This window comes from Plecotus auritus, assembly GCF_963455305.1.
Source record: "Plecotus auritus genome assembly, chromosome: 12".
Lineage (NCBI taxonomy): Eukaryota > Metazoa > Chordata > Mammalia > Chiroptera > Vespertilionidae > Plecotus > Plecotus auritus.
This window is the reverse complement of record NC_137778.1, coordinates 9,151,572-9,178,530: the sequence shown is the minus strand read 5'-3', so window position 1 is coordinate 9,178,530 and position 26,959 is coordinate 9,151,572. Positions and strand designations below refer to the sequence as shown.

Here is a 26,959-nt window from a genome sequence, read left to right as displayed (position 1 = left end):
GCTTCCATCACCATGGTGGACGTGAAATGTCTGAGTGACTATGAATTACAGAATGAACTTAATAAGCTTGGATTTTCACCTGGCCCAATTCTATGTATGTATGCAGCAAATGTAAGAGACTAGTCACCTATGACTCATAGACTACCTCGAAGATTTAAATTTATTTTTAGTGGAAGAAACATATGCAATAAAAATCATTAAACTAGAAATAGGGAAATAAAAAAAAGCAGAAAAACCCTAAAGAAGGGAAGAGGTGATAAATACACTCAGATACTTCATACAGATTAGTAAGTATGGAGTCAGACAGAAAAAAATCTCTTCCCCCTAGTTACTCTTGATTATATCACCCTGCGTTCTTTTTCATTCCTAGTATGTGCACTGTGCTAACTATGCATGTATGTATTGTCCATAGTCCCCGTAGACAGAATTACAACTTTGTCAGTCTTCTCAGATGTATCCAGTGCCTGACTCTATGGTTAACTCATAGAGGCTTCACCTGAAGTGTTTGTGGAAGGGATAGAGTGAGTTGAGTAGCTGTAAGGTCCACCTTATTGTGAAAAACACCGTTAATAATGTAAGTATAAGAGTAAGGATCTGAGCCTGGCTGGCATGGCTCAGGGGTTGAGCCTCAACCTAGGAACCAGGAGGTCATGGTTCTGTTCCCAGTCAGGGCACATGCCCTGGTTGCTGGCTCAATCCCCAGTGTGGGGCGTGCAGGAGGCAGCTGATCAATGATTCTCATCATTGATGTTTCTATTTCTCTCTCCCTCTCCCTTTCTCTCTGAAATCAATAAAAACATCCTCCTATATAATAAGAGAGGAATATGCTAGCAGAGGTCCTCAAACTTTTTAAACAGGGGCCAGTTCACTGTCCCTCAGACCGTTGGAGGGCCGGACTATAGTTTAAAAAAAAACTATGAACAAATTCCTATGCGCACTGCGGGCCCGGGACAAGTCGGCTGCTAAGCAGGACAGGCAGCGGCACCCGGCGGGCTGGATAAATGTCCTCAGCGGGCCGCATGTGGCCTGCGGACTGTAGTTTGAGGACCCCTGTTAATGTTCCTACAGGACATTATCCGTTATGCACTGAGGCATAACAACCAATGGAGTAAGGACCAGATCACAGATCTGCAGGAGGGTGGAGCAGTGAACTACAAGCGGGCTGGTGAAAAGCTACTGGACGGGGCAGGGCTGCAAGCTATGGGGGGGGGGGGGGGGGAGGGGAGGGGAACTACAGGAAGGGGGCCGTGCAGCTGGCAGAGAGCTACAGGAGGGCGGCAGAGAGCTACTGGTGCATGGATTCGTGCGCAGGGCTACTAGTATTAAATAAAAAGAATAAGGACCTGATATGTGAAATACCTTGAACCCAGTAAGAGCCCATATACAAACAGAACAACTTAATCTATTCTCCACATTCTTCCTCAGCTTCCACCAGAAAACTGTATGAAAACAAGTTAATGCAATTGTTGGTCTCACCTCCCTGTGCATCACCTACGATGAATGGACCGGGAAAGCAGCACAGAACTCAAGACTATGAAGACAGGAAAGGTACCATTAGAGGCTATACTGCTTGATAGCAACTTTGCACTTATTATTATTTTTTAATATATTTTTATTGATTTCAGAGAGGAAGGGAGAGGGAGAGAGAGATAGAAACATCCATGATGAGAGAGAATCATTGATTGGCTGCCTCCTGCACACTCCCCACTGGGGATCAAACCCGCAACCTGGGCATGTGCCCTTGGCCACAGTCGAACCTGTTACCATTCGGTCCTCAGGCCAACACTCTATCCATTGAGCCAAGGCCAAACCGGCTAGGGCAGTGGTCGGCAAACTGCGGCTCGCGAGCCACATGCGGCTCTTTGGCCCTTGAGTGTGGCTCTTCCACAAAATACCATGGCCTGGGCGAGTCTATTTTGAAGAAGTGGCGTTAGAAGTTTAAGTTTAAAAAATTTGGCTCTCAAAAGAAATTTCAATCGTTGTACTGTTGATATTTGGCTCTGTGGACTAATGAGTTTGCCGACCACTGGGCTAGGGCAACTTTGCACTTATTAACAGCATGACTTACGCAACTTTTAATGGCATGAGTGAAATAGCCACATGGCCTGTTTGCACACAAAGCTTGGACATAGGCCCCTGGCTGCAAAGGGAATGCTTACCTCCGCGTATATATTCACTCCAGTGACTCAGTTGGGTGGCAAGTCCATGTTTGGTTTCTAAAACCAGAAGTTCCTACAGATAATTTCCAGGTCTCCTTTGAGGTCTCAGCCTCTGCTTTGCCTCAGTCAATAAATCTGATAATTATTTTCTTTGGATTAAATGATTTCACATACATTAAGAAAGATGAACCAGCCCTCCCTCCCTGTGCCTACTGCCCTCCTGACCTCATGGGAGCTGACCACAGCTGGTCTCTCCCAGGTCCCAGGTGGGTGGGGAGTGGTGGTCTCTGGGATACAAGAGCTTCCCCTACAGTGTCCCCTGCCCAGGTGCACCTTTCACCTGTGGGGGCATCTAGTTTAGGCTCCTAGGGGGCAGACTTAAAGATTCCCACAGTACATCCCAAGGCTCTTTCATTCAGTAAATATTTATTAGTAGTTCTCTATGAGCCACAGTAAAATAATAGGAAGTACCACTTATTAAAGGCCACCAATGCATTTCCGGCCTAACTTGCATGATCTCATTTAATCTTCACAACACTTCGCTGAAGTTCAGAGAGGCCAAGTCATGGGCCCAACATCAGAGAGCTAGGAAGTGGCCCCAGAAGATAAGCCTCCACTAAAGGTGCCATGAAGAGCAAGGCCCACCTGTCTTCGTCAGCACTACGTGTCCAGCTGCCAGGGCAGGCCCACGCCCATAGCAGGAATTCAATGTATGTTTGTTGAATGAAAGTGATATAGAAGTGAGATTTGAACCCAGGTCTGGCTCTCATAAATATGCTCTTTCCACCACATACCCTATATTTTTCTCACAATTTCTACTGTGAGAATAGACACATTACATTTTTTTACCATGTTTGATTTACACCCCCCCCCCAAATGGCAATTTCATGTAGTTCATATTCATAGTTCAACAAACATATGTGCCCGAGGCCCTCTAAACATGCCCCGCAATGGTATTAAAAAGTAGCATGGGTACTGAGCCGTCCCCAAGAGTCTGGAATGGCTGGCCTGGTGTAGAGAGGGCAGCAGGACAGTTAGCCTGGGGGTGCCTCAGGGCAAGTGGCTGCCCCAGACCCTTTCTGGATGTGGGATGTGTTCACAGTCCTGTCCCAGCCCTGGGGCTGCCTCTGTTTCCTGCCTGGGAAGGAGCTGAAGGGACAAGACCAGCCCTCCGATGAAAAGCAGTGCCAGGCTCGAAGATTCCAGGGAGGACAGCGTGATGCCTGAGGACTGCAGGTCAACGCTGCCATAGTCTCCGTCCAAGCTGCCCTGGGTCCCAGCACGCAGGCCACCACACAGCCCCCACCAAGGGGCAGGCACGCTAGGACCGGAAGAAAACCGGGCCTTCGGTTTAAGCTTTGCATTGCTTTACGCTGTGCCCACCTGATGCTAGCTCTCCGTGGGCAATCTAGCCAGAGGTGGGAGTTCTGCTTCAGGCCTAGCTTTGTCATGCGGCGCAGTCTGTCACTGGCCAGTGGTGGGTACAAGTCAAAAACCTGCTTCTCGGAAACCGGCCTGGATCAGACATTTGAACTTGCTCATTGGAGGGGCCTCAAAGACCCTGGTGCCATTAGAATGGAGGGGTTGACATGGAACTAAGGGGGTCCCGTGGAGATTCAGCCTTGAGCACTTCACAGAAATACTTAGTCCTGGGGTAGCAGGGAGGGGTAGCAGTTTTAGGGCATCCAAACAATGGGTGGATTCCATTCTTCTCGTTTTCATTCATTGTTTTGGCACTGGGTGGGCACAGCTTTCTGATCTACCCTTTTTTCTTTTCTTTTCTTTTCTTTTCTTTTTTTTTTTACTATATTTTATTGATATTTCACAGAGAGGAAGGGAGAGGGATAGAGAGTTAGAAACATCGATAAGAGAGAAACATCGATCAGCTGCCTCCTGCACACCTCCCACTGGGGATGTGCCCGCAACCAAGGTACATGCCCTTGACCGGAATCGAACCCGGGACCCTTCAGTCCGCAGGCCGACGCTCTATCCACTGAGCCAAACCGGTTTCGGCTACCCTTTTTTTCAACCTTCCCAAATATTTCTGACTTGGGAGCTCCTTTAAAATCCCCTCCATGAAAAGCTCGCTGATATTCAAGAGCAGTGATTGCTCCAAGCTTATCAAACGGCTTCCTCACAGCCTGAGGCGAGGGCTGATCTACAACAACCTTTCTGCCCTGGCGGTTCCCCTGCCGGTGAAGCCTGAGCACAGGTCTGGCCTCCCCGCCCCTGGGTGCCTCTTTGGATACAGAAGAAGGACTTCTCCTGCCCTGTGTTGACATCCAGAGATACGCCAGGCTTCCGGCGGGCTCCAAGGGGCAATGGCTGGACTGCAAACAACTGCCCAGCGGAGCAGCCCGCTCGGGCTTAGCATGCATTGCTCTCAAAGGCCCCCCAACACCACAGCTTCCCTGACAGGGCCCCCCATGTCCCCAGGGGAAGGCCTGGGTGCGTTCCACAAAGGCCACTGCGCAGATGCTCTCTCCCTCAGGACAGAGCGAGTCGTCTTCCCCTCGCAGCTCTCCTCTGCCCCGGGATGAACAGAATCCACTACTCGCTGATTTTCGTGGCTGGCTGGCTCGTAGGTCCTCATGGCCTGTTTTCCTTTTGTTTCCCATGATCCAGAGCTGAGGGGCATTATCGTTTTGAAAGGAAATATCATACTCTCATCAGAAAAAAAGAAGGGACCCAAAAAAGTAGGTACCATCGGAATGCATGGATACTTGTACACGCAGTAAACATAAGAGACAGCATGTTTCCCGTGTAAGGAAGTAGCGAGGCACTACATTGCGTTGTGGCGGGGAAATGTAGTTTAAAGAAGCTCGTTGGAACGCAGGTTTCTGTTTTGTGAAACTATTTCCAGGTTCTAGCGCAGGCCCCAGAGCCACAGCCCCTCTCTGAAAGGGCAGCCGCCCCGTTTTCCTCCCCAGCTGCCCGCCCTCTCTCTGCGCTCACCACCTGTGGTCTGCATTCCCAGAGCATCCAGCCCAGCCCCCGACCACAGGGAGCACAGAACACTGCGAGTGCCGGTCCCCTTCTCTTGTCCAGACACTGAAATCTGGCTCCTACCCTCGCTGCCGTATTGGAGCTCTTGGCCAAGTGTGTGAGACGAACAGGTGTTGGGTGGCCTTCCACCTGCCAGCTGTGTGACGCTGGGGGGTCACTGCATGGACCTGAACCTCCTCCCCCAGTTTAGTTAGCAGGACCTACCTCCGAGGGTGAGCGTGAGAGAAAGGCAGGTGGAGCTCTTAGCATAGAACACGGCACATCATGCTTTCACTCAACCCCTGAACTCCAAGATAGCAACACTAGTGACTTGTGCTGGGTCCCTCTTTATTTAGAGACACCTGCCTCCTTCCATGTTGGCAACTCTGCTCTCTCTAGGTTCTGGACTCTGCCCCCCGCCTGTGTCCATTCTCACTCTGTCTCTGGGCCCTGACTGCACGTTGCTCCTGAGGTCTGTCTTCAGCCACTTCTCTTCCTGCTCTGCATTGCTCCCCGGGGTCATCTCATTCACTTACCACCTCTGTGTCGTGACTCCACATATACCCCTCCACGCAGGCCCTCTCTCCTGAGCCACAGGCCTGCCTCCTGGAAAGCTCCTTCCCTCCTTCCTGCATTCATTCAACAAATGGTTATTTACTTATTTTCACCCTACCCCAGGGCATGTTTCCAGAGAGAGGGGAAGGGAGAAGGGGAGAGAGAGAGAAACATTGATGGGTTGCCTCTGGTACGTGCCGCAACTGGGGATCGAACCCACAACCTGGCCTTGTGCCCTGACCAGGAATCAAACCCATGACCCTTTGGTGCACAGGACAATGCTCCAACCAACTGAGCCACACCAGCCAGGGCCACAAACGCTCATTTATAATTACAGATGTTTCATGGGTTATATAGATTATTTATACTTCTGTGGTCACCCCAGCACCTCACTCCAGCACCACCTGCATTTGTGGCCTCCGTTTATCTTGATGGTTCCACCTCCTTCCCACTCTCCAGGCTCGAAATCACATCGCTACCTTGGAAGGCCCATTCCCCCTAGCTCCTCACATAAAAACAGTTGCCAAGTCCTATGGATTTGAATTACAATTTTCAAAAATCTACCCCTCCTTTCTCTTCCCACTGCTGCTTTCCCAGCTTGCACCCATATTATTTTGGGGTTTGTTTGTTTGTTAATTTGAACACTAGCAATACCCTCCTAATTGGTCTCTGCTCCATCCTTTACCAATGCCAGTTCAGATCTACAAGCAGAGATTGAATCATGTCTTTCATTTGCCTGGAAACTTGCTGTACAGCAGGAAGAGACACCAGGATCTCCTGTACATCTATCTCCCTCACCATCCCAGGGGTCCGCAAACTACGGCTCGCGGGCCACATGCGGCCCTCCGAGGACATTTACCTGGCCTGCCGGGTGCCGCTGCCTGTCCTGCTTAGCAGCCAACTCGTCCCGGGCCCGCAGTGCGCATAGGAATTTGTTCATAGTTTTTTTTTAAACTATAGTCCGGCCCTCCAACGGTCTGAGGGACAGTGAACTGGCCCCCTGTTTAAAAAGTTTGAGGACCCCTGATCCAAACCAATGCCCACTTACCTTGTTTCTCCACCTCTCACACCTCTCCCCACGCACCTTTGCCTCAACCGTTTTTTATGCCTAGAATTCTTTTCATGCTTTCACCCACCCCATCTGTCTTGCTGTTAAAATCCTGTGATCACTTAAGCAACGTCTCAAAGGCCACTCCCGTGCATCCCATTAAAATTGCATGTTATCTCATTCAGTAGCTGTCACAGGGCTTTGCACATACCAGGAGCCCAAAGATCACTTGATCAAAACCACCAAACAGCTCTGGTGGCACATAGGCTAGTTTGAAAATATGGTCTAATGTTTAAAATACTTGTTGAGTTTAAATAAATGGAAGAAACCCCAGGTAAACATTCCTGGAGTAAGTCGTTACTTTAGCTTTCCATCTGAACCTAATTCACGTTTGATGAAGTATTCTGAAAGCAAACTTTCTAAGAGATACTCCTTAAATCTTTCACATGGACCTTATTTCTGCAGAAAACCCTTTAGCCTAGTTCCTGCCAAGACATTTACAGGAGAAAAGCAACCTGAGTATTTAAAATGCAGCAGGTGGGGCCAATGCCCTTCAGGCGTTGCTTTAGTACACCTGAAATAAAACCACATCAATATTTTGAATTGGCAATAGAATTAAATGGAAAGTTTGTGATGGCATAAAATGTTTTGATCTGAAGGCTTATATAAGCCATTTTGATTCTCAGAAGAGCCGCAAGACATCTGTTCAATTTTAAATCCGAAAGTAAATGTAAATAAGCATTTAAATTTCCATGTTAAAAGGTAGTAGAACGTGTGTTTATTGAGACACTTGTCTGGCACCATAGACTTTAATTACTTAAGAGCATTGGTCCGTACCTAACAGTTCTCTAAGTACCCGGAAAGGTGTATTATACATTTCTTGGAAACATCAATGAACACATATTTTCCTCTCACTTCAGTAGGTTTCTAGTGAAATACAAATCACCTTGAGATTTGGATTATGCCAATTTCTGGATACTTTTTAACACTGTACATGTGTTTTATTTATTTTAAAAATATTTTTTATTGATTTTTTCGAGAGAGAGAAAGGGAGAGGGAGAGAAACATCTATGTGAGAGAGAAACATTGATTGGCAGCCTCCTGCCCGCCCCCTACTGGGCATCAAGCCCACAACTGGGGCACATGCCTGACCAGGAATCCAACTGGCAACCTTTTGGTGCACAGGGCAACGCCCAACCGAGTGACACTAGCTAGGTATACATGTATATTTTATTATGCAGCCTATTTGATTTGGTGGTTAAGGCCACTTAGAAAGCTAAGTCATTATTTTTTTAAATTGGGGATTTTCTCATCAGATAGATTTGAGACATAGCTTAAGCTTCCATTGATGAAGTAGGGAGTGAAGCCAATATGTGTAAGTCAGGTTCATAAAACCTCTAAAGAGGAGAGATGGGATTCAGGAATGGCAGGGAGGCAAGGCAGAAGGATCTACTATGTCAGGCTGCACAAAGTGGGGTTTGCTCGGATGACCACGTCATTTATCACTACAAACAGGATGCTTTTGAAAGTGAAAGGGGACACTAACCAGAAGGGGTGCTGGGATGACAGGAATAAAGCAGAACTGTCCTGGCAAACCAGAGCATCGAGTCATCCTGGGTTTGGGCGTGGTCCCAAGGGCTGAAGTGTTTGCACGCGCATACCCGTCTGCAGGGGGCTGCTGCATGCAGAGGGCGGCTGGCCCTGGAGGGTGCTCCTGAGCACCCCGGACCCCTTCTGGGTGTTTCCTTATCCCAAGACAAGACATGCTCTTTCCTGCTAGAATCAATGTTCATTCTGTTTTCCCAGCCTGGAATACTCACTCCTCATGTGGCCACCTATCATACATATTCTCCTAGGATTTTCTCAAAATGTGTTCTGTGGGTCTGGCCCTAGGAATCTGCCTTTTCCATCAGCCCCTATTCCCACCCCCTGTCCAAGAGCTTTTCTCTAGGTTGTAAGTGTTGATGGTAAACCACGTCTTTGAACCCTCTCCATGTAATGCAAAGCCAGGCGTGTGTGTGTGTGTGTGTGTGTGTGTGTGTGTGTGTGTGAGAGAGAGAGAGAGAGAGAGAGAGAGAGAGAGAGAGAGAGAGAGAGAGAGAGAGGTTACTCAGTCCCTGTTGGATGAACTGAAAGGAACTTTTGTCCTATATTGATGCTGATGATCTTCCTTTTTCTGGTTTCCTATTCTGTACCATCTCTTTTTGTCCTTTTGTCTTTTGGACATGCCTTAATGTATTCTCTTGAGAGACAATGCTTAGGTCATAGTGAATTGATGACCATCCAGGGAAGGGTTGCAACAGAGCTTCCAGCCTGTGAGAGGACACCTATTTATGAAATAAAGGGCGTTGTGCTAGACAGTGGTCGGCAAACGGCGGCTCGCGAGCCACATGCCGCTCTTTGGCCCCTTGAGTGTGGCTCTTCCACAAAATACCATGGCCTGGGCGAGTCTATTTTGAAGAAGTGGCATTAGAAGAAGTTTAAGTTTAAAAAATTTGGCTCTCAAAAAAAATTTCCATCGTTGTACTGTTGATATTTGGCTCTGTTGACGAATGAGTTTGCCGACCACTGCGCTAGACCTTCTTGTTCCTGTCCTGAAGAAACTTAAAGATGAGCTCTTGAAACACCGAATATGTGTATCAAAGATATGGACTCTAGCCTGGCTGGCGTGGCTCAGTGGTTGAGCACCGACCTATGAACCAGGAGGTCAGGGTTCAATTCCTGGTCAGGGCATATGTCTGGGTTGTGGGCTCGATCCCCATTGTGGGGCATGCAGGAGGTTGCCAGTGATTCTCTCTCATCATTAATGTTTCTCTCTCTCTCTCCCTCTCCCTTCCTCTCTGAAATCAATAAAAAAATATATATTTTTAAAAATTGGGGCTCTAGAGACAGGCTGCTTAGGTTCAAATTCCAGCTCTGCCACTAACTTGGACAAGACACTTGACCTCTCTCTCTCTTAGCTCCTCATCTATAAATAAGGGTAATAATAGTCTCTACTTCATAACGTGTTATGAGGATTAAGTTAAAGTATGTAAAATAGAGTAGTGGTGGCACAAGAAAGAGCTGTCAGAGTACAAATAAGAACTATTACTATCATTAATATTCCTATTATATAAAAAGCATGGTATTTAGTCATCGGCAATACAAAGCAATGTATTTAAGTGAATAATAATATAATGGAAGCTAAATTTTCAGTATTGAACTCTACAGACTGTGGTTTATCAGAGTGCCTGCAGATATATTTATATAATTAAATATACAGATGCAATTAAAGATTATTCTCTGTGAGTGCTGTGCATTTAGTGAAGCAGATCAAGCTTTTAAAAAAAAGTCATATGTGCCCTCCCGGTATATAGGACTCCTTTCTTAGTCTGATACTTCAATTCTTCTTTCCTTTGCCTCTTTAAACATTTAAAAAAACAACTTCACACTTAGAAAAAGTTGCAAGTAATAGAACAAAGAATTCCCATATTCTTCTTACCCAAATTAATTGTTACCTTTTACCACATTTGCTGTGTGTATGTGTGTGTGTGTGTGTGTGTGAGTGTGTGTGAGTGTGTGTGTGTGTGTGAGTGTGTGAGTACTGTGTCTTTCTGAATGATTTGAGAGCAAACTGTAGGCATGAAGCCCCTCAGTTCTCCGGTATGTATTCTGCCTACCTCCCAAGGACGCTTTCCTACATGTACACGGAATAACACTCCAAATCAGGAATTCACATTGATTCAGTGCTAGCATCCAATAATATTCAGATCCCATTCAAATATCACCAACTCTCCCATAATGTCTTTGCCTTCTGGTCCACGACTAGTCTAGGAGCACATGTGGCCTTTGGTTGTCAGGGCTCTTCAGTCTCCTTCAATTTCAAACAACAGTGCCTCCATGTTTCCCTGGCATTCACGTTCTTGACCATTAAAAAAAGTTTTTAAAAATTTATTTCAGAAAGGAAGGGAGAGGGAGAGAGAGAGAGGGAGAAAGAGATAGAAACATCAATGATGAGAGAGAATCATTGATTGGCTGCCTCCTCCACGCCCCCTCCTGTGGATCAAGCCCACAACCCGGGGAAGGTGCCCTTGACCCAGTCAAACCCAGGACCCTTCGGTTGGCAGGCTGACGCTCTAATCACTGAGCCACACCAGCTAAGGCACCCTTGACCATTTAAAAGAGGACACGCCTTCCGTCCTGTAGGGCGACTTTTCCGCCTGGTTTTTCATTTGGACTATTCACAGAGCCCATGTCCTCCGGGCAGGAAATCCTCAGAATGATGCTGTGTTCTTCTCAGAGCATCACACCAGGTAGCAACGCCACGCCGTTCCGCTGCTGGTAACATTAACCTTAATCACCCGGAGAAGTTGGTGTCTGTCAGGTTTCTCCATAAAACCATCATTTTTTTCCATTTGTAATCAAACAGTATTCTGTGGGGAAATGTTCTGAAATGACACTAACATAGTGCTCCTATTCAGACCTCATCCATTAGCCCTAGCTTTCCTAGAAGACTGCTTGAATCAACTTCCATTGTAACGAGGGCCCATTGAGACTTTCTATTTCTATTATTCCCTCTCCATTTATTAGATGGTAGTCAAGACCTTCCCTCCTCCCCCATTTTTTTCATTCATTCATTTGTTTGTTTGTTCTTTGTTTCATTTGTTTTTTCATTCAGTCGTATTAGTATGGTCTCATTGATTCTTTTTAATCAAATGGACTATATCTTGATATCTTTATATATTTTAAAGCTTAAATTGTCCCAGATTTGGCCAGTGGTAGCCTTTTCAATATGGGTACTGTGTCCTTTTGATATGTCCTCCTCATTCCTTGAGCATGTCCTGAATTTCTGGTGCAAAAAGATGTTTCAGACCCATCTGGTGCTTTTTCTGCCCCAAGGAGCCTTGGATGGTGTCTACTACAGGATTGTGTTTACTTTTCCTGTAGGATGGTATTTAAAAACCAGGATCTAGCTCTGGTTGGTGTGGCTCAGTTGGCTGAGCATGGTCCTGTGCACTGAAAGGTTGCCAGTTCAATTCCCAGTCCAGGCATATGCCCAGATTGCATGTTCAGTCACCAGTTAGCCAGGGTGCATTCAGGAGGCAACTGATTGATGTTTCTCTCTCTCCCTCTCTCCCCTCTCCTGTCCTCTCTGCCTAGAATCAATAAAAAACGTATTTTTAAAAAACATCTAGGTCTTCGGTGAGCTCATTGCTACTGGGAGTCATTGCTTCTAGGTCCTCTCGGTGGATAGAGCTAGAAAATAAATGTGTGTGTATATGTACACCTGCAGATATGCATCATAACTTTTTATATCTCTCTATATATAAATTTAAAAATCATAAGTGCATATTGATCTTCAATTACAACCCAATATTTCAGTGTTCTTTCTAATCTGTCTTTCCCCTTTGTGTTTGTAAGTCCCTTCTGTGACAGCGAGAAACACGGCTCCCATTACCCTCAATAGATTTGCATTTTGCTCCACTTTCTAATTTCCTCAGTGTAACTAATCTCCCAATCATAATAGCCACCTCTTTCTCTGCATAACCCTCAGCACCACCTCCTCCACCACTGGACATGGCAACACCTCCATGTGGCCTCCCATTACCATCTCTCTTCCTTGGATACAGGGCACACTGAAACCTGCATGCTGTCCCCTTCCCTCCTGCTGCCATTCTTCAGCCACCAGGAACCCCAATATACACAGCCCCTCCTCCTTCATTTCTTTGGCCTCCAGGTATTCTGACCCCTCATTCGTGTTGCCTCTGCCCCACTTCTTGTGTAGGACACATGACATCCCAGGGAAGGACAAGGAAGGGAAGGAAAGCTTCATGGTTCTTTTTTGCTTCCAGTTCTGAGGTCTGTTTCAATGTCTTTGTGCCAGAATTTCAATAGGATTTTTATTCTTGTGTCTCAATTACTGTTGTTGTTGGTAAGATACTTTGTAGGTCTATAATGTGCATGTGCAGGGCCTACCCCAATTGCTACAATTGGAAGACCCAGTGTACCAAGGGAATATACACTGAGTGGCCAGATTATTATGATCTCTGAACGCATAATAATCTGGCCACTCCGTGTATATCCTATATAATAAAAGGCTAATATGCAAATTGACCCCTCAATCAGGAGTTTGACCAGCAGGCAGGCCAGCCAACCACCCATGTCCCCTCCCCCTGGCCAGGCTGGCCAGACTCCACCCATGCATGAACTCATGCACCAGGCCTAATAATAATATATATATTATTAGGTAATATATATATTACCTAATAATAGACAAATATGTAAATTGACCGTACCTCTGCTACGCCACCAGCCAATCAGGAGTGATATGCAAATTAACCCAACAAAGATGGAAGTTAATTTGCATACACAGGTGCCGAGTGGTGGGGGTGGGCAGGACGCAGGCATTCTGCCCCACCCCCAGTCTCTCAGGGCCTCTGGGAAGCATGGGAAGGTGGGGCTGGAGCTGAAAGAGGCGGCTCCGGGGCCTGAGCGGAAAGGGGCTGGACCGGAGTGGAAAGGTGGTGCCAGCAGCCAGGGAAAGGAAAGCCCATTCTAGCATGAATCTTCGTGCATCGGGTTTCTAGTATGTATATATATATATATATATATATATATATATATATATATATATATATATATATACACATACTGAGCAGCCAGATTATTATGCGTTCAGAGATCATAATAATCTGGCCACTCAGTGTATATTAAAGGACTACCATTAAGTGTGGTTTGAGTTGCATGTAAAGGTTTTAGGCGACCTGATGTTAAACATCTCTATAATACTTTCTTAATTAATTGAAAAACATCCTTATTCCCAATAGTTGTTGTATATTCCAGTTGGGTCAATGTGAAGAGTAAATTACATATTTGATGACTACTTAATAAACCCTTTGTTCTTACCTTTGACATGTACTAATGGGCACTAAGTACCATATTTACAAGGAATGCAACACTCTTCTTGTAAAACTACTGACCTCCTAGTATATCTGCTTAAATATGCTAATAATCCATGTCTTTATCTCATTGATTACATGCTGATTCTTTCTGTGTGATAGAACCCAGTCTTTGAAACGCAAGCGCATCAGGAAGAGTTAGTGAAACCAAACTCTGATTACAATGATTCTAAGATGATAAGAAAGGTAAACTTATTTATTTTCATAAAACTGAATTATGAGCAGTGGTATTGTCTTTCTATAGGAAAAAATATGCATTTGTTTAGAAAACCCAGCTTTGCTTTCGTTTTCAACTAAGAATATTTAACCAAACTCACTTTAGCTAGTTTATCATTTGCATGATGGGCATAACTATATGTATCCATTTTAAAGAAAGGAGTTTCCTGTTTACCTCCACGATGAGCACCCCTGAGTTATTTTGATCTCTTGGGATTTATAAGGGCTTCCTATTACCAGGCACTATTCATCAGGATGCATGAGTCCAGGCGTGATTTATTATAATGATTGACCCTGGAATTTCCTCTCTGAAAGGCTTCTTGGAGGAGGCTCTGTGGTGCATCTTACAGATGCAGAAAGAAGCAGAGAGGGGATATGACTTGCCTGAGACCACACAGTGTTAGCAGAAAAATTGGAAATGGCATTCCAGTCTTCTAATTTCCATGTCGTAGCCTTTTCCATTATATCCAGCCGCCAAAGGAAGAGGAGACACAACAGGCACCTGAGTGGTGAAACAGCTCCCTCCAGTGTCTCTTTTCTTGGTCTCCCAGGACGCAGGGCTTCTCGTCCCCTATGGCAGCGAAGGCTTTCTTTCTGGGGTGGTTTTGTTATGAGAGTCCATCTGAGGCCTTGTTCCCTGGCCCTTCCGTCCGCACATTAAAGCCATGGTACAGAAATCGCACAGCTAAAATGGACTGACTGATATGCACATGGGTACCTGGAATTTGCTCAAGTAGACAGAAGAAAATTCAAACCTGAAAACCGTTTTTTAAAGAAATATGTTTTTATTGATTTCAGAGAGAGGAAGGGAAAGAAACATCCATGATGAGAGAGAATCATGGACGGGCTGCTTTCTACACACCCCCTACTGGGTACGGAGCCCCCAACCCAGGCATGTGCCTTGACCAGGGATCAAACCGAACTGTGACCTCCTGGTTCATAGGTCGACGGTCAACCACTGAGCCACACCAGTCGGGCCTGAAAACCTTTTTTGACATTTTATTATAACATATGCATCTAAAAATGCATAAAGAATTATGTAATAAGCGGTTAGATTCTCACCCTAGAGATTAAAAATTAAATCATTGCTAATTTTATTGAAGACCCCAATGATCATATTCCCCTTCCTTCATTTTCCCCAAGGTAACCACTACCCTGAATTTTCTACTTATTATTCTTTTCCTTTTCTTTACAGTATCCACAAACTTTAGTTTCTCATGATTTTGGATTTTATTTAAATGATATCGTAGTGTAAGTATTCTTCGATAACTTCCCTTTACCTTTCACCATTATGTTATGAGCTTCACCCCATACTTGCAGCTCTCACTCATTCATTTTCACTACTATATAATTATTGTAAAAATCTATTTATCCATTCCTTATTTACGGGACATTTGAATTGTTGCCACATTTGCTTAATACAAACAATGCTGTTACAAACAATTGTGGCACATAATCCATTGTGTACATGTGCAAGATTTTTTTCCTGATTGAATGAATATACCCAGAAGGGGAACTGCTGACTTGAAGGATAGATACCTGCTCTTCAGCTGAAGAGATCATGCTAAATCGCTCTACAGTGGCCACACCACTTTATATTCCTACCAGCAACATATTAAGAGCTCCATTATTCTAAATCTTCTTCAAAATGTAGTATTGCCAGATTTCATTTTTGTCAATGTAGTGGATGTATCTTATTATGATTGTAATGTGTATTACTCTTATGCTAATAAGGTTGAGCATCTATCTTCTCACATGTTTGTTGGTTATTTATGTTCTGTTGTCTGTAAAATGTCTTTTCATATTTTTTGCCCATTTTTCTATTAGGTTGTTTATCTTTTTCTCATTACTTTATAGGAGCTCTTATATATTTTGGATACTAACCCTTTGTCAGTCCATAAGTGTAGCACAGATCTCTTAGTAGTTTGGGGTTGTCTTAACATTTTTTGTTTGTTTGTTTTTTCAGCAGTTCACATCATAACTGAGAGTGAGGTACAGAGATTCTCATAGAACCTCTGGCCCCCACCACATGAACAGCCTCCCCCATTATTAACATCTCCCACAGTGAGCTTGTCTTTTCACATTTTTTTACTAGCCTTTTTAAAAAAATCTTCACCTGAGGGTATGCTTTCATTGATTTTGAGAGTCAGAGAGGGAGAAGGTAAGAGAGAGAGAGAGAGAGAGAGAGAAACATTGATGTGAGAAAGATCAATTGGTTGCTTCCCAAACTCGCCCTGACCAGGAATCAAACCTGCAACCTTTTAGTGAATGGGGTGATGCTCCAACCAACTGAGCCACCAGTCTAGGGCTCTACTTGCCTTTTTAAATGTAATTTAAAACAACTTTCAAACTTAAAGCAAGTTTCCAACAAAATTCCTATATGGCCTTCACCCAGATTTACCAATTGTTAACGTTTTACCACATTTGTTTTATAATTTTATCTATTTATTATTTTTTCTTGAACTAATTTATGACATCATAATCTTTTACTTTCTTCCCAAAACTTCAGTATATATTTCTTTAGTCTAAAAACATAAGGATATTCACATTACAATGATGAGAATCAGAAGTTTTCTGTGTGTGTGTGTGTGTGTGTTTATTTATGTTTTGATTGCTTTCAGAGAGAGGAGGGAGAGGGAGAGATAGACATGTCGATGGGCTGCCTCCTGCATGCCCCCTACTGGGGAGTGAACCTGAAACCCGGGCATGTGCTCTGACAGGGAATTGAACCAATGACCTTTTTTTGATACATGGGATGATTCTCAACCAACTGTGCCACACCGGCTGGGCAGAAATTTTTGTTAAGGTTAAATTCACATGTCATAAAATTTACTATTTTAAAGTGCAAAATTCAATGGCATATAGTATATTCACAATGCTGCCTCAATCTAGATTCAAAACATGTTCATTCACCCCAAAATAAAACTCAGTACCCATTACACAGTTACTCCACAACCCCCTCCTGACAACTACTAATCTGCTTTCTGTTTTAATGGTTTTTTTTCTTCTGTATGTTTCATATAAATGGAATCATCCAATATGTGATGTTTTGTGACCTTTTTAATTTACCATAAGGTTTTCAAGGTTTATCCATGTTGTAGCGTGTGTCTGTATCAGCATATCATCTCTTTTTATGACTGAATAATAATGTTATGGACATTTAGATTGTTTCTACCTCTTGGCTACTGCAAATGATGGTACTGTGAACGTTCATTCATGTATAAGTATCTGTTTTCAATTCTTTTGAATATATACCTACGAGTGGAATTTTGAGCCATGTGGTAATTCTATGTTTAACTTTTTTTAGTAATGGCAAAACTGTTTTCCACAGTGGGTGATCATCTTACATTCCCACCACCAATGTATGCAGGTTCCAACTTCTCCATATCCTTGCCAACCCAACATTAAAAAAAACATTTTTATTGATTTTTAGAGAGAAAGAAAGGGAGAGGGAGAGAGAGAGAATACCCTCTACTGGGGGATCCAGCCCACAACCCGAGCCGGGCATGTGCCCTGACTGGGTATCGAACTGGCAACCTCTGGGTCATGGGACGACGCTCAACCAATTGAGCCACACCAGCTAGGACTCTACCCCGACTTTTTGAAAATGGCCATCCTCATGTATATGAAGTGGTAGCTCACTGTGGTCTTGATTTGCATTTTTTCTGATGACTAATGATGTTGAGACTCTTTCCATTTGCTTATTGAACATTTGTATGTATTCTTTGGAGAAATGTTTATTCAAGTCACTTGTCCATATTTTAATTGGGTTGTTTGTCTTTAGATTGTTAAGTTGTAAGAATTGTTTTTATACCATATTCTGAATACTAGACTGTTATCAAATATATGATTTGCAAATCTTTTTTTCCATTCTGTGAAAAGGATTGCCTTTTCTCTTTCTTCATTATGTCATTTGATGTACAGAAGTTTGCTAGTTCTTGACATGGATTTCTTTGGGTTTATCTTTGGAATTCACTCAGCTTTTTGAAATCTGTAGATTTGTATCTTTTGCCAAGTTTGGGACATGTTCAGCTCTTATTTCTTCAAATACCTTTTTCATCCCCACCTTACTGTTCTCTCCTCCAGGGACTCTAATAACACAAAAATTAGATCTTTTGTTTTGTGTTGTTTTTTTGGAAGAGCTCACATGGTTGAGAGACCATAGATAATAATTCTGTGAGTTCTCCACTCCAGTCTCTTCAGCAGCGAACATGGTGCATTCACTGGTCTGTTTGTCTTCTTCAACCACCCCAAAGGGTGTGTTAACATTATTGATCTCTTCCTTTACCAGCCACAGTATCTTAATGCAGTTCAGATGATGTGTCCACATATTCTTCGCTACTTGACTACATAGCAGTCATAACCAACAAAGATGTTCAAAAATGCCAGCAGGTGCTAAAAGATCTAGGCAAAGTTATTTAATGGGATTCTTACACATGCAAAGACCCAATTACTGAGTTTGTTGAATGCTTAGATGTTCACTTTTACTTTGATGGGGCTCAGAGAAAGCTGAGGGGATGTGAACCTGTGCTGGTAAATGACTTCCTGGTGGCTTGTCTCCAGGGTTTCACTGAAAATGCCCAGCTCTTCGTATTTGAGACTTCTAGTTGCATCCAGCATGTATCAGCATTAACATGTTGGCAGATATACGGAGCATGACCCCAGAAGCAGCTGAAAGGTGGATTGTAAATTTGGTTAGAAATGCAAGACTAGACACCAAGATGGATTCTAAATTAGGTCATGTGGTTATGGGTAACAGTGCAATCTTACCCTATCAGCCAGTAATTTAAAACACCAAAAGCCTTTCATTTAGAAGCCAGATGTTGACTCTTAATATTTAGAAGTAACTTAATCAGAATAGTAGGTTAGAGGCTCCTAATTGGGCAACTGAAGACTCTGGCTTTTACTAAAGAATTGTAAAGAAAAACAACAAAACTATAAAGGAAAGGTGAAATAATGAAACTATCATAGAAAGGGTGACATACATTTTAGAAACCACTTTTGAGTATAACTTTTAGGGAATTTGAATATAATGGGATGTTTCATGAAGAAAAAGAGCTCATTGATTCTTTCCTCTGTCTTCTCCATTCTCTGTCAAGCCATCTTGCCAGTGTTTTACTTCAGTTGCATTCTTTTAAATTCTAAAATTTACCCTGGGTTCTTTTTTATATATTCTACTTATCTGCAGAGAGTTAATATTTTTTTCAATTGTTTCATAGATGTTTACCTGGTTCTTTGAAACACTTTATGATGGCTGCTCTAAAATCCTGGTCAGCGAATTCAACATTACGTCATCTCAGTGCTGGCATGCGTCATCATCTTTTCTCCTCAAATTGTAATGAAATACTCTGTTTTAGCTTCCTCCTCAGACTTTATTCGCTGGTGGGGGAAGAGGGACCCCAGCTCTTCACTGCAGGGCAAGTGGTAGAAGTTCACATCCCACGCCGGGCCTCCATTGACACCCTGCTGTTGTATGTTTGTTGGTTCATTATTGCTGGGCTGCTGCGGTGGGGGGTGGGGGAGGGGGAGAGGGGGAGGGTAGAGGTCCATGATTCCAGCCCAGTAGAAACGAGGTGGAAGTCCAGGCTTCCCAAGCACCTTGGCTAGTGGGCTGTTTGGTAAAATTTTTGGTCTTGTGAGGCTGCCTCTTTCTCCTTTCCTAGCCCTTGGGCTTTCCAGAGGCTTTTTGTTTGCACTCTTTGGTGTTTCCAGATTGCCAGCTTCTCCAGCAAACAGTCTGGGGGTACGTGAGGTACAAAGAAAACCCAGGACATTCACTGCAAGTCATTCCTCGGGTCCTGAGGTCCCTAGCCCATCTGCTTTTCTCCACCTTTCAGAGTCTTCTTCTGTTTGCTTTACATGTAGTGTCCAGGTGTTGCCGATGGAAATGGGGTTCTTACACGGAGTCGCAAGAAAAGCATTTCGGGGACCCACACATGGGAGGATGAGGTACAGTGGTAAGACTTAACTAGAGCTGGAGCAAACACAAAGGACTGTGCCCAGGTGCCAGTGTCTCATTCACCACCAGGGAGCTTAGCTTCATCCAGCTGTGGAGGAAGTCCAGCCTTGTCTTCACCAAGCCCAGAAGAGCCAGCGTCTAGAGACAGTGTGCCATTGCTCAGTATGGGCGGGGCATCCCAGGCCGCCATAGTTCAGTTTAGTCCATGCCAAACCTTAGTCCAGTTCAGCCTCAGTTCCCAGCTGTGCTCCAGCTGGTGCTGCCCTGCTGCACCCAGGCCAGTACTTGGAGCCCGTGCTTGGGTGTGCAGCTGCTGTGGAGAGAGAGTGTGCCGAACAGAGGAACATATAGCGAACACGTGATGCGGAGAGAGGCCTTTAGTAGGCTTTGATTATATTCCCTCAGACTTGGGAAGGGGTAAGCTTTCTTTCAAACTAACCAATCTCTTTCCTGGCTCTTTGCAGGCTTGTGTTGGGTCTTCCCCAGATCCAATCCCTTTCCTAGATCTTCTAGGGTTTCATGCGCGTATCCAATCCAATCCCTTTCCCAGGCTAGACACCTCCCCTCTATGGTCACCATCTTGGCTCCTACTGCGAATGCCTCAAAGTAGAAGGATCTCCCTCTGTACCATCTTGGTTTCTACTGCGCATGTGCCTAGCAAAGGAATTTCCCCTTTATTGTTTACTAGAGGCCCAATGCACAAAATCCGTGCAAGAATAGGCCTTTCTTCCCCTGGCTGCTGGCACCGGCTTCCCTCCGGCACCTGGGATTCAGGCTTCCCTTCAGCTGCTGGCACCCAGGACCTGGGCTTTCCTCCTAGAGGGAGGCCCCACCCATCTGCCGCAGCCCGCCTGTCAGTGGCCTGGGCCTCCCTCTGTGGGGCGATCATGGGGTAATGACCAGGCCCTCAACCAATCGCATCACACTAGCCTTGGCTGGCCTGGCACCAGTGGGTGTCATAGCATGGTCCCGGATGGTCACCCGGATAGTCATTCTGCTCTTTGGTTGTTCGGTCGATTTGCATACATATTACGCTTTTATTATATAGGATTCCTCCCCCACATAGTACCAGCGAGTGGACCCCTTGTACCTGGGGGAGATTGGAAAGTAGGTCCTTCCTCCCTACACAGGGGGATGGAGAGGTGTTATTCCCCTTTGTGGGGGGCAGCTATTCGCTATTCTCTGGGGTATCAGCTATCCCCTGGGGCAGTGGTCAGCAAACCACGGCTCGCGAGCCACCGTTTGCCACTCTGTTGACTAATGAGTTTGCCGACCACTGGACTAGGCTAAATGTTACCGTGTAGTTGGAAACTGTGAGGATTAGGCAATTGTGGCATATTGTGTGCAAAGAGGTAAAGGGTAGTATATGCCAGTGGTCGGCAAACTCATTAGTTAACAGAGCGGCAAACCGCAGCTCGCAAGCCGCATGTGGCTCGTGAGCCGCGGTTTGCTGACCGCTGCCCTGGGGTGTCTGAAGCTGTAGCTTCCAGACTTAAGCCCGATTAAGTGTAACTTCCAGGCTCAATCAGGCCCAGCCAGTGTAGCTCCCTTCTCTTTTGTTAACTCCTAGCTGCCTGTGCCAACACAGGGATTTTGGCTATATTGAGCAGAAGAATTTTGGAGAAGTATATCTATCTCATCTTGTTCCCAAAACCATTTTTGAATTTTCTGTCCTTTCTCATCTGGTTGGCAATGTTAGCTCTTGTCATTCATCAAATTTCCATAGGAGTTTTAAAATGCACCGAGGATTTGTTTTAATCAGGTATAGTAAGGTGACAGGCAGGGAGATAGCTGCCTTCCAAGGAAGCGTATTACCTACAGTACTCCAGAGAATTGATTATATCATGCCAATGGGCCACATGGGGAAGGAGCAGGGTCAGTCAGGAGGCAGGAGTGAGAGGAAGGCATGGGCACAAGGTTTTGTTGTGGCCTTTGCAGGGAGGAATGGTTGAGGCAAGGTAAGCATTTTAGGATTGGCTGGTTTGACTAATTTCAGCAGTTCTGGGCTTTGGGGGGTGGACCCTCGGTGGCCAATATCTGGCCCTGGGCTGATGCAGGGCAGGGAAAGTACTGGCTTGGTAAGTGAAAGTTAGCTGAAGGGGAAGGTTGGAGTGGTTGGTTGACTTGTACATGGAAGACTTGGTCACAAGGAGTCTTTACTATTTCTAGGAGTGGACAGCCTTCAGAGAGGCAGTGAGGCCCCAGGATGCCAAAGCATCATAAAATACAGAACACAAAAACCGTGGTTAATAGTCCAGTGGGGTCTCTATTCCGATCAATGTGTCTAGCTTGTGCTCATAGAAGAATGTCTTCATTACCAGAGCAACCCCTCCCACCTCGTTGGTTTAAATCGGTCGTTGGTTTTCACTTGTCCCTTTGTTCTTCCAAATAAATTTTAGAAAAAGCTATCAAGTTCCGTGAAAAATTCAGAATGTGATTTAGATAGAAATTTTGCTAACTTTATAAATTAATCTGGAAAAAGCTGAATCTTTACGCTATTGAGTCTTCCTGCTCCTGACATGTTGCATCTTTACATTTGTTGAAGTTTCCTTTCATGTCCTTCAGTAAGATTTTTATTGTTTTCTCAATAAAGGTCACGTTCGTCTTTTGTTAGCTTTATTACTAGGTAGGCTTTTAATTTTTGTTGCCAAATTTTGTTGGAAATAAGAAGAATTCTTTTGTTGGGAACAGTATCTTTTAAAAAATATGCTTTAAATGGTTTGTTGCTGGTATATGGAATTGCAGTTGATTTTTGTCAGTACCTTTTGTCTTATAACAATGAACTCTTAGCAATTATGATAATTTTCCTGCAGATTCTTTTTAGTCTAATGTGTATGCCTTTAATTTCTTTTTGTTTACCTGTGCCTCTAAGACCTTTTTATTACAATATTATGTAAGTAATAATAGTAGGAATACTTTCCTTGGTTCTGATTTTAAAGAAAATGCTTTTAACATTTTACCTATTTTAAAAAATATTTTTAATTGGTTTTAGAGAGGAAGGGAGAAGGAGAGAGAGAGATAGAAACATCAATGATGAAAGAGACTCACTGATCGGCTATCTCCTGCACGCCCCACACTGGGGATCAAACCTGCAACCCTGACTGGGAATCAAACCCTAACCTTCTGGTTTATAGACCAATGCTCAACCACTGAGCCACGCCAGCCAGGCTTAATATTTTACCTTTGAGTATAATTTTTGGTGTAGGTGTTGGGAGATACCTTGTATCAAGTTAAGGAAGTTCCCATTCCATTCCTGGTTTGCAAGAAGATATTGTAAAGCAGGAATGCAGATGATCATAAAGTTGTTAACCTTCCTTTTGTCAATGTAGTGCAGATTATTTTAAAAAGCTTTTAATTAATTCAAAATCATTTAGGTTAAAAGAACACAGTGTTTTAAATTAGAGCTTTATTAAATCAAGGTTAAGGTAAAAACAATAGAGTGAAATTATTGTAAGATCTTTATTAACTTAATCAGTTTTAGTCAATAAAGAGATATGGGGTTAACTCAGTATTAAAGAGCTCTAAATGGAGTGGTTTTTTTCCCCCCACTTGTAAGAAGGTCATAACTGCCAGTTTGCCAAGTCATTTGTAAAAATGTCTGGTTCTAAGTACAGGCCTTTCTTCAACAATTGCATTAGTGAAGGAGAGTGATTGAAAAATGTAACACATTTCAGCTTGAAGAGAATTTCATCCCCACCTCCCGGGAGCATCACTGCCTCCTGGCTCCCTAAACTCCAACAGTAAGAAGTCCTGGAAGAATAAGCAGAAGGAGGGGTGGGGGCCTCAGCACTCAGCGCCCCTCCTTTGATTGCCCATAATTGAAGGTGCCAGCCTATGACATTTCAGGCCAGGTTTGGGTCCACACTGTAAAATACACATCTTGCATAATGCAAGCAAACTTGTATTTATTTATGGATAAATATTAATCATTTTAGTCAAAGTAGATCATTTTTCAAAAACCAGATACATTTTTTGATGAGTAATGGTTTCGTGAGGATACTGGGGAATGCTCCAGTCCCTGACTCGCTTGTCCACGGCCTACTGTTGTGTGAGGCCTCTGGCAGCATGGGACGTGTCAGAGGCCCCTCTCATGTTCAGGGGGGCTGGGTCCCTGGGAAGGGGGATAAACACCAATTACCAATGCCCCTACATGGTAGATATCATGCCTTGATTAAAGAGAAATAAAGTACAGAACATGTGTATTAGGGCTGAAGAAATATAGACTAGACAACTGACCTGAGTGAATGAGAATAATAAAGAAGACTTCTTGCAGGAGGGAAATTATTTTTAGAAATTGAAGGATAATATTGTGTGACCCTAGGCTAGTTACTTAAGCTTTCTGTGCCTCAAGACTCATCACCTCCCATGTGGAGCAATGACAGTGCCTACCAGGTGAGGGTGGGTGGTCCAGGAGGCCTCGGTGAGTTAGTGGGTTAACGGGGCCTGGCACTTGGTAAATGGTGGTTAGCAACATCATCTGATGCCACAGCTTCACATTCTTGGACATTGCAGACACTTGAGGATGATAAGGCCTGAATATCCCATATAATAAAGAGCCAATATGCTAATTAGACCGAACAGCAGAACAACCATCCGACGACCTTCCAGACGAAGCCAGGGCTGAGAGGGCCGAGGCATCGGGCCTCTAGTGAAGTCTGAATAGAGAATCAAGGACAACCAGACAGTTGAGGAAAAATAGCAACACGAAATTAACAATAATTATCATTAGCACTAAGTGCTTTCATTAAGTGCTTACTATATATCAGGAAATGTTTTAATCATTTTGCATAGATGAAGTCACTTAATCTTTACAACTCTATTTCACAAAAAGGGAACAAAAGCATAGAGAACTACGCATTTTTACTTTATTGCAAAAATGACAGCATGAAAGAACATTTTGGAAAAGGAAAAGAAAACATGATTGTCCTTACTTCTATCCCTCATACAGAACATTTCATTTTCCTAAATTATTTTCTAGTCCTTGTTCATAGCCAACTTTTTAAAAAAAATAAGTTTATTCTTTGTATAAAAATGCTGCATGCTCATTAAAAAAAGCTCCGAGTACCTGGTCGGTGTGACTCTGGTTGAGCGTTGACCCATGCACCAGGAGATCACCAGTTCGATTCCTGGTCAGGGCACATGCTGGGGTTGTGGGCTCGATCCCCAGTGGGGGGCTATGCAGGAGGCAGCCGATTAATGTTTCTCTCTCATCAATGTTTCTATCTCTCTATACCTCTCCCTTCTTCTCTAAAATAAATAAAAACATTTTTTTAAAAAAGCTCCAAGCAATAAAAGTACAAATAAAAGTGCAAAATGGAAAGATGATATTTAAGAACAGAATGCTGCTTGTGTCATGTGACCCTTGACACTGGTGTGTCTATTGTTCATGTGTGAGTCACTGATGTAAACTATTACTCCATGGGCCCTCACTTGTATGGCTCAGCTGGTTGGGTGTCATCCCGTACACCAAAAGGTTGCCACTTCAATTCCCAGTCAGGGCACGTGACCGGGGTTGCGGGCTCCATTCCCGGTGGGGGGGTGTGTGCAAGGAGGCAGCCTATCAACATTTCTCTCTTGTCGGTGTTTCTCTGTCTCCCCCTCTCCTATCAATAAAATATTTTATATTATGAAGTACTAAACTACCTGATGTACCAACAACTTTATCAGTCCCTAGGTTATACAACTTTTAAAAAGATGTTGACTTTTTAAATCATTGCCTGAGGATATGTTTTTATTGATTTTAGAGATGATCTGGGACCAAACTCACAACCTTTTGATGGACCGGATGATGCTCCAACCGACTGAGCCACCCGGCCAGGACGGGATTATTTTCTAGAACAAAAAATAAGGTCCTTTGTACAAGACATTGGAAACTGTGAGGGCTCTTCTTGATAATTTGGTATTATCTTCCTGATAAATAAGTTCTTCTTGATATTTTCTTTCTGTTCATTAGAGACCCAAGGCTTTCACCACTAAACCAAAACCCCAACGTATCTACTGTCAGCATCATAAGCACGCTGAGAAAATAAGGTAATACTTTTCTTAGCATATGAGGAGATATTACTGACGTATGTAACTCCTGAAAAAAAATTGTTATTCAGATTTTTGTGAAGGGTTTGAGTCTGAAAAAGAATCTGTTGAGAGAGAAGAAAGATTCATAATATCTCATTTCAAAGCTAAAGGGGCCTTACACCATCCCTCGCTCACCACTTAGGTTTAGAGGCCGGAGAGGCTGAGGGGGATGCGCAAAGTCACAATGAACTGAGACCAGAACCCAAGGCTCTGGGTTTGTAGACATTTTTTCTTTGTGTCTTGGAAAATAGGGAAAGAAAGAAAAAAAAAAGAGCAGGTAGTTGAAATAAAAACTCAAGATTGGCCATTTTATTAGTCAGAAAGTAAAGCTTTCTGGAAAATTCCCTAACTTCTCAATAAACATCAGCCAATTTCCAGATGAAAACCAGTGAAAACGTAAGATTCTCTGAAAGATTTCACAAAGTATCCTCTTGCTCTTTTAAATGCAAAATAAGCACATTTCAAAAGCACTTCCCATCTGCACCCTGAAAGGCTGGGTTTAGACTGGGAAGAAAGGACTGTGTACTGATGTCCCCCATTCGGCTTTTACAGCTCCCCATTAGGGACCAGGGGATCTGTAAGTCCCCGTGCCAGGCCTCGTGCCAGCATTGATAGACATAAAGAAATGCTTGGTGGGACATTTGAGATCTCACATCCTCATGATACCCTGCTAACATCACTTGTTAAAATTAGCATAGGTTTTTCATGATAGAGGCCTGCTCCCTAAAGCCCCACTAGGGTTGCTCCTTTGAGCCCCAAGGCCACACATGTTTAGGGGGTGCTAGTTCGTCCTGTACTCAACCCTAAGAGCCACTAATGTTTTCACAGGTGGGCCTCAGGAGCACCGTACACCAGGTTCGGAGGATGGAATGACACCGAAGAGAGCGCCCACTGCACAATAAACGGGAGTGCTGGGAGCAGGGACCTAGAAAGGTTCCCGGCGGGCTTGAAGCTTGCTATGTTTGGCATCTTCATCATTGTGATATTTGTCTACATAACCGTGGAGAAGAAGCCGCTCTTTGGTTAA

At 44.0% G+C, this 26,959-nt stretch overlaps 1 protein-coding gene across 1 annotated transcript; it reads left to right on the top strand.

Annotated features, from left to right (window-relative positions):
- Nucleotides 1–12: 12 nt before the first annotated feature.
- LEMD1 (LEM domain containing 1) lies at nucleotides 13–26,959 on the top strand (the record flags this gene model as incomplete). The annotated part of the gene is made up of 5 exons (XM_080647794.1): nucleotides 13–94; nucleotides 1,426–1,548; nucleotides 4,785–4,855; nucleotides 25,814–25,890; nucleotides 26,761–26,959. 5 exons carry the CDS (start codon nucleotides 13–15, stop codon nucleotides 26,957–26,959), a joined length of 552 nt encoding a protein of 183 aa, XP_080503920.1.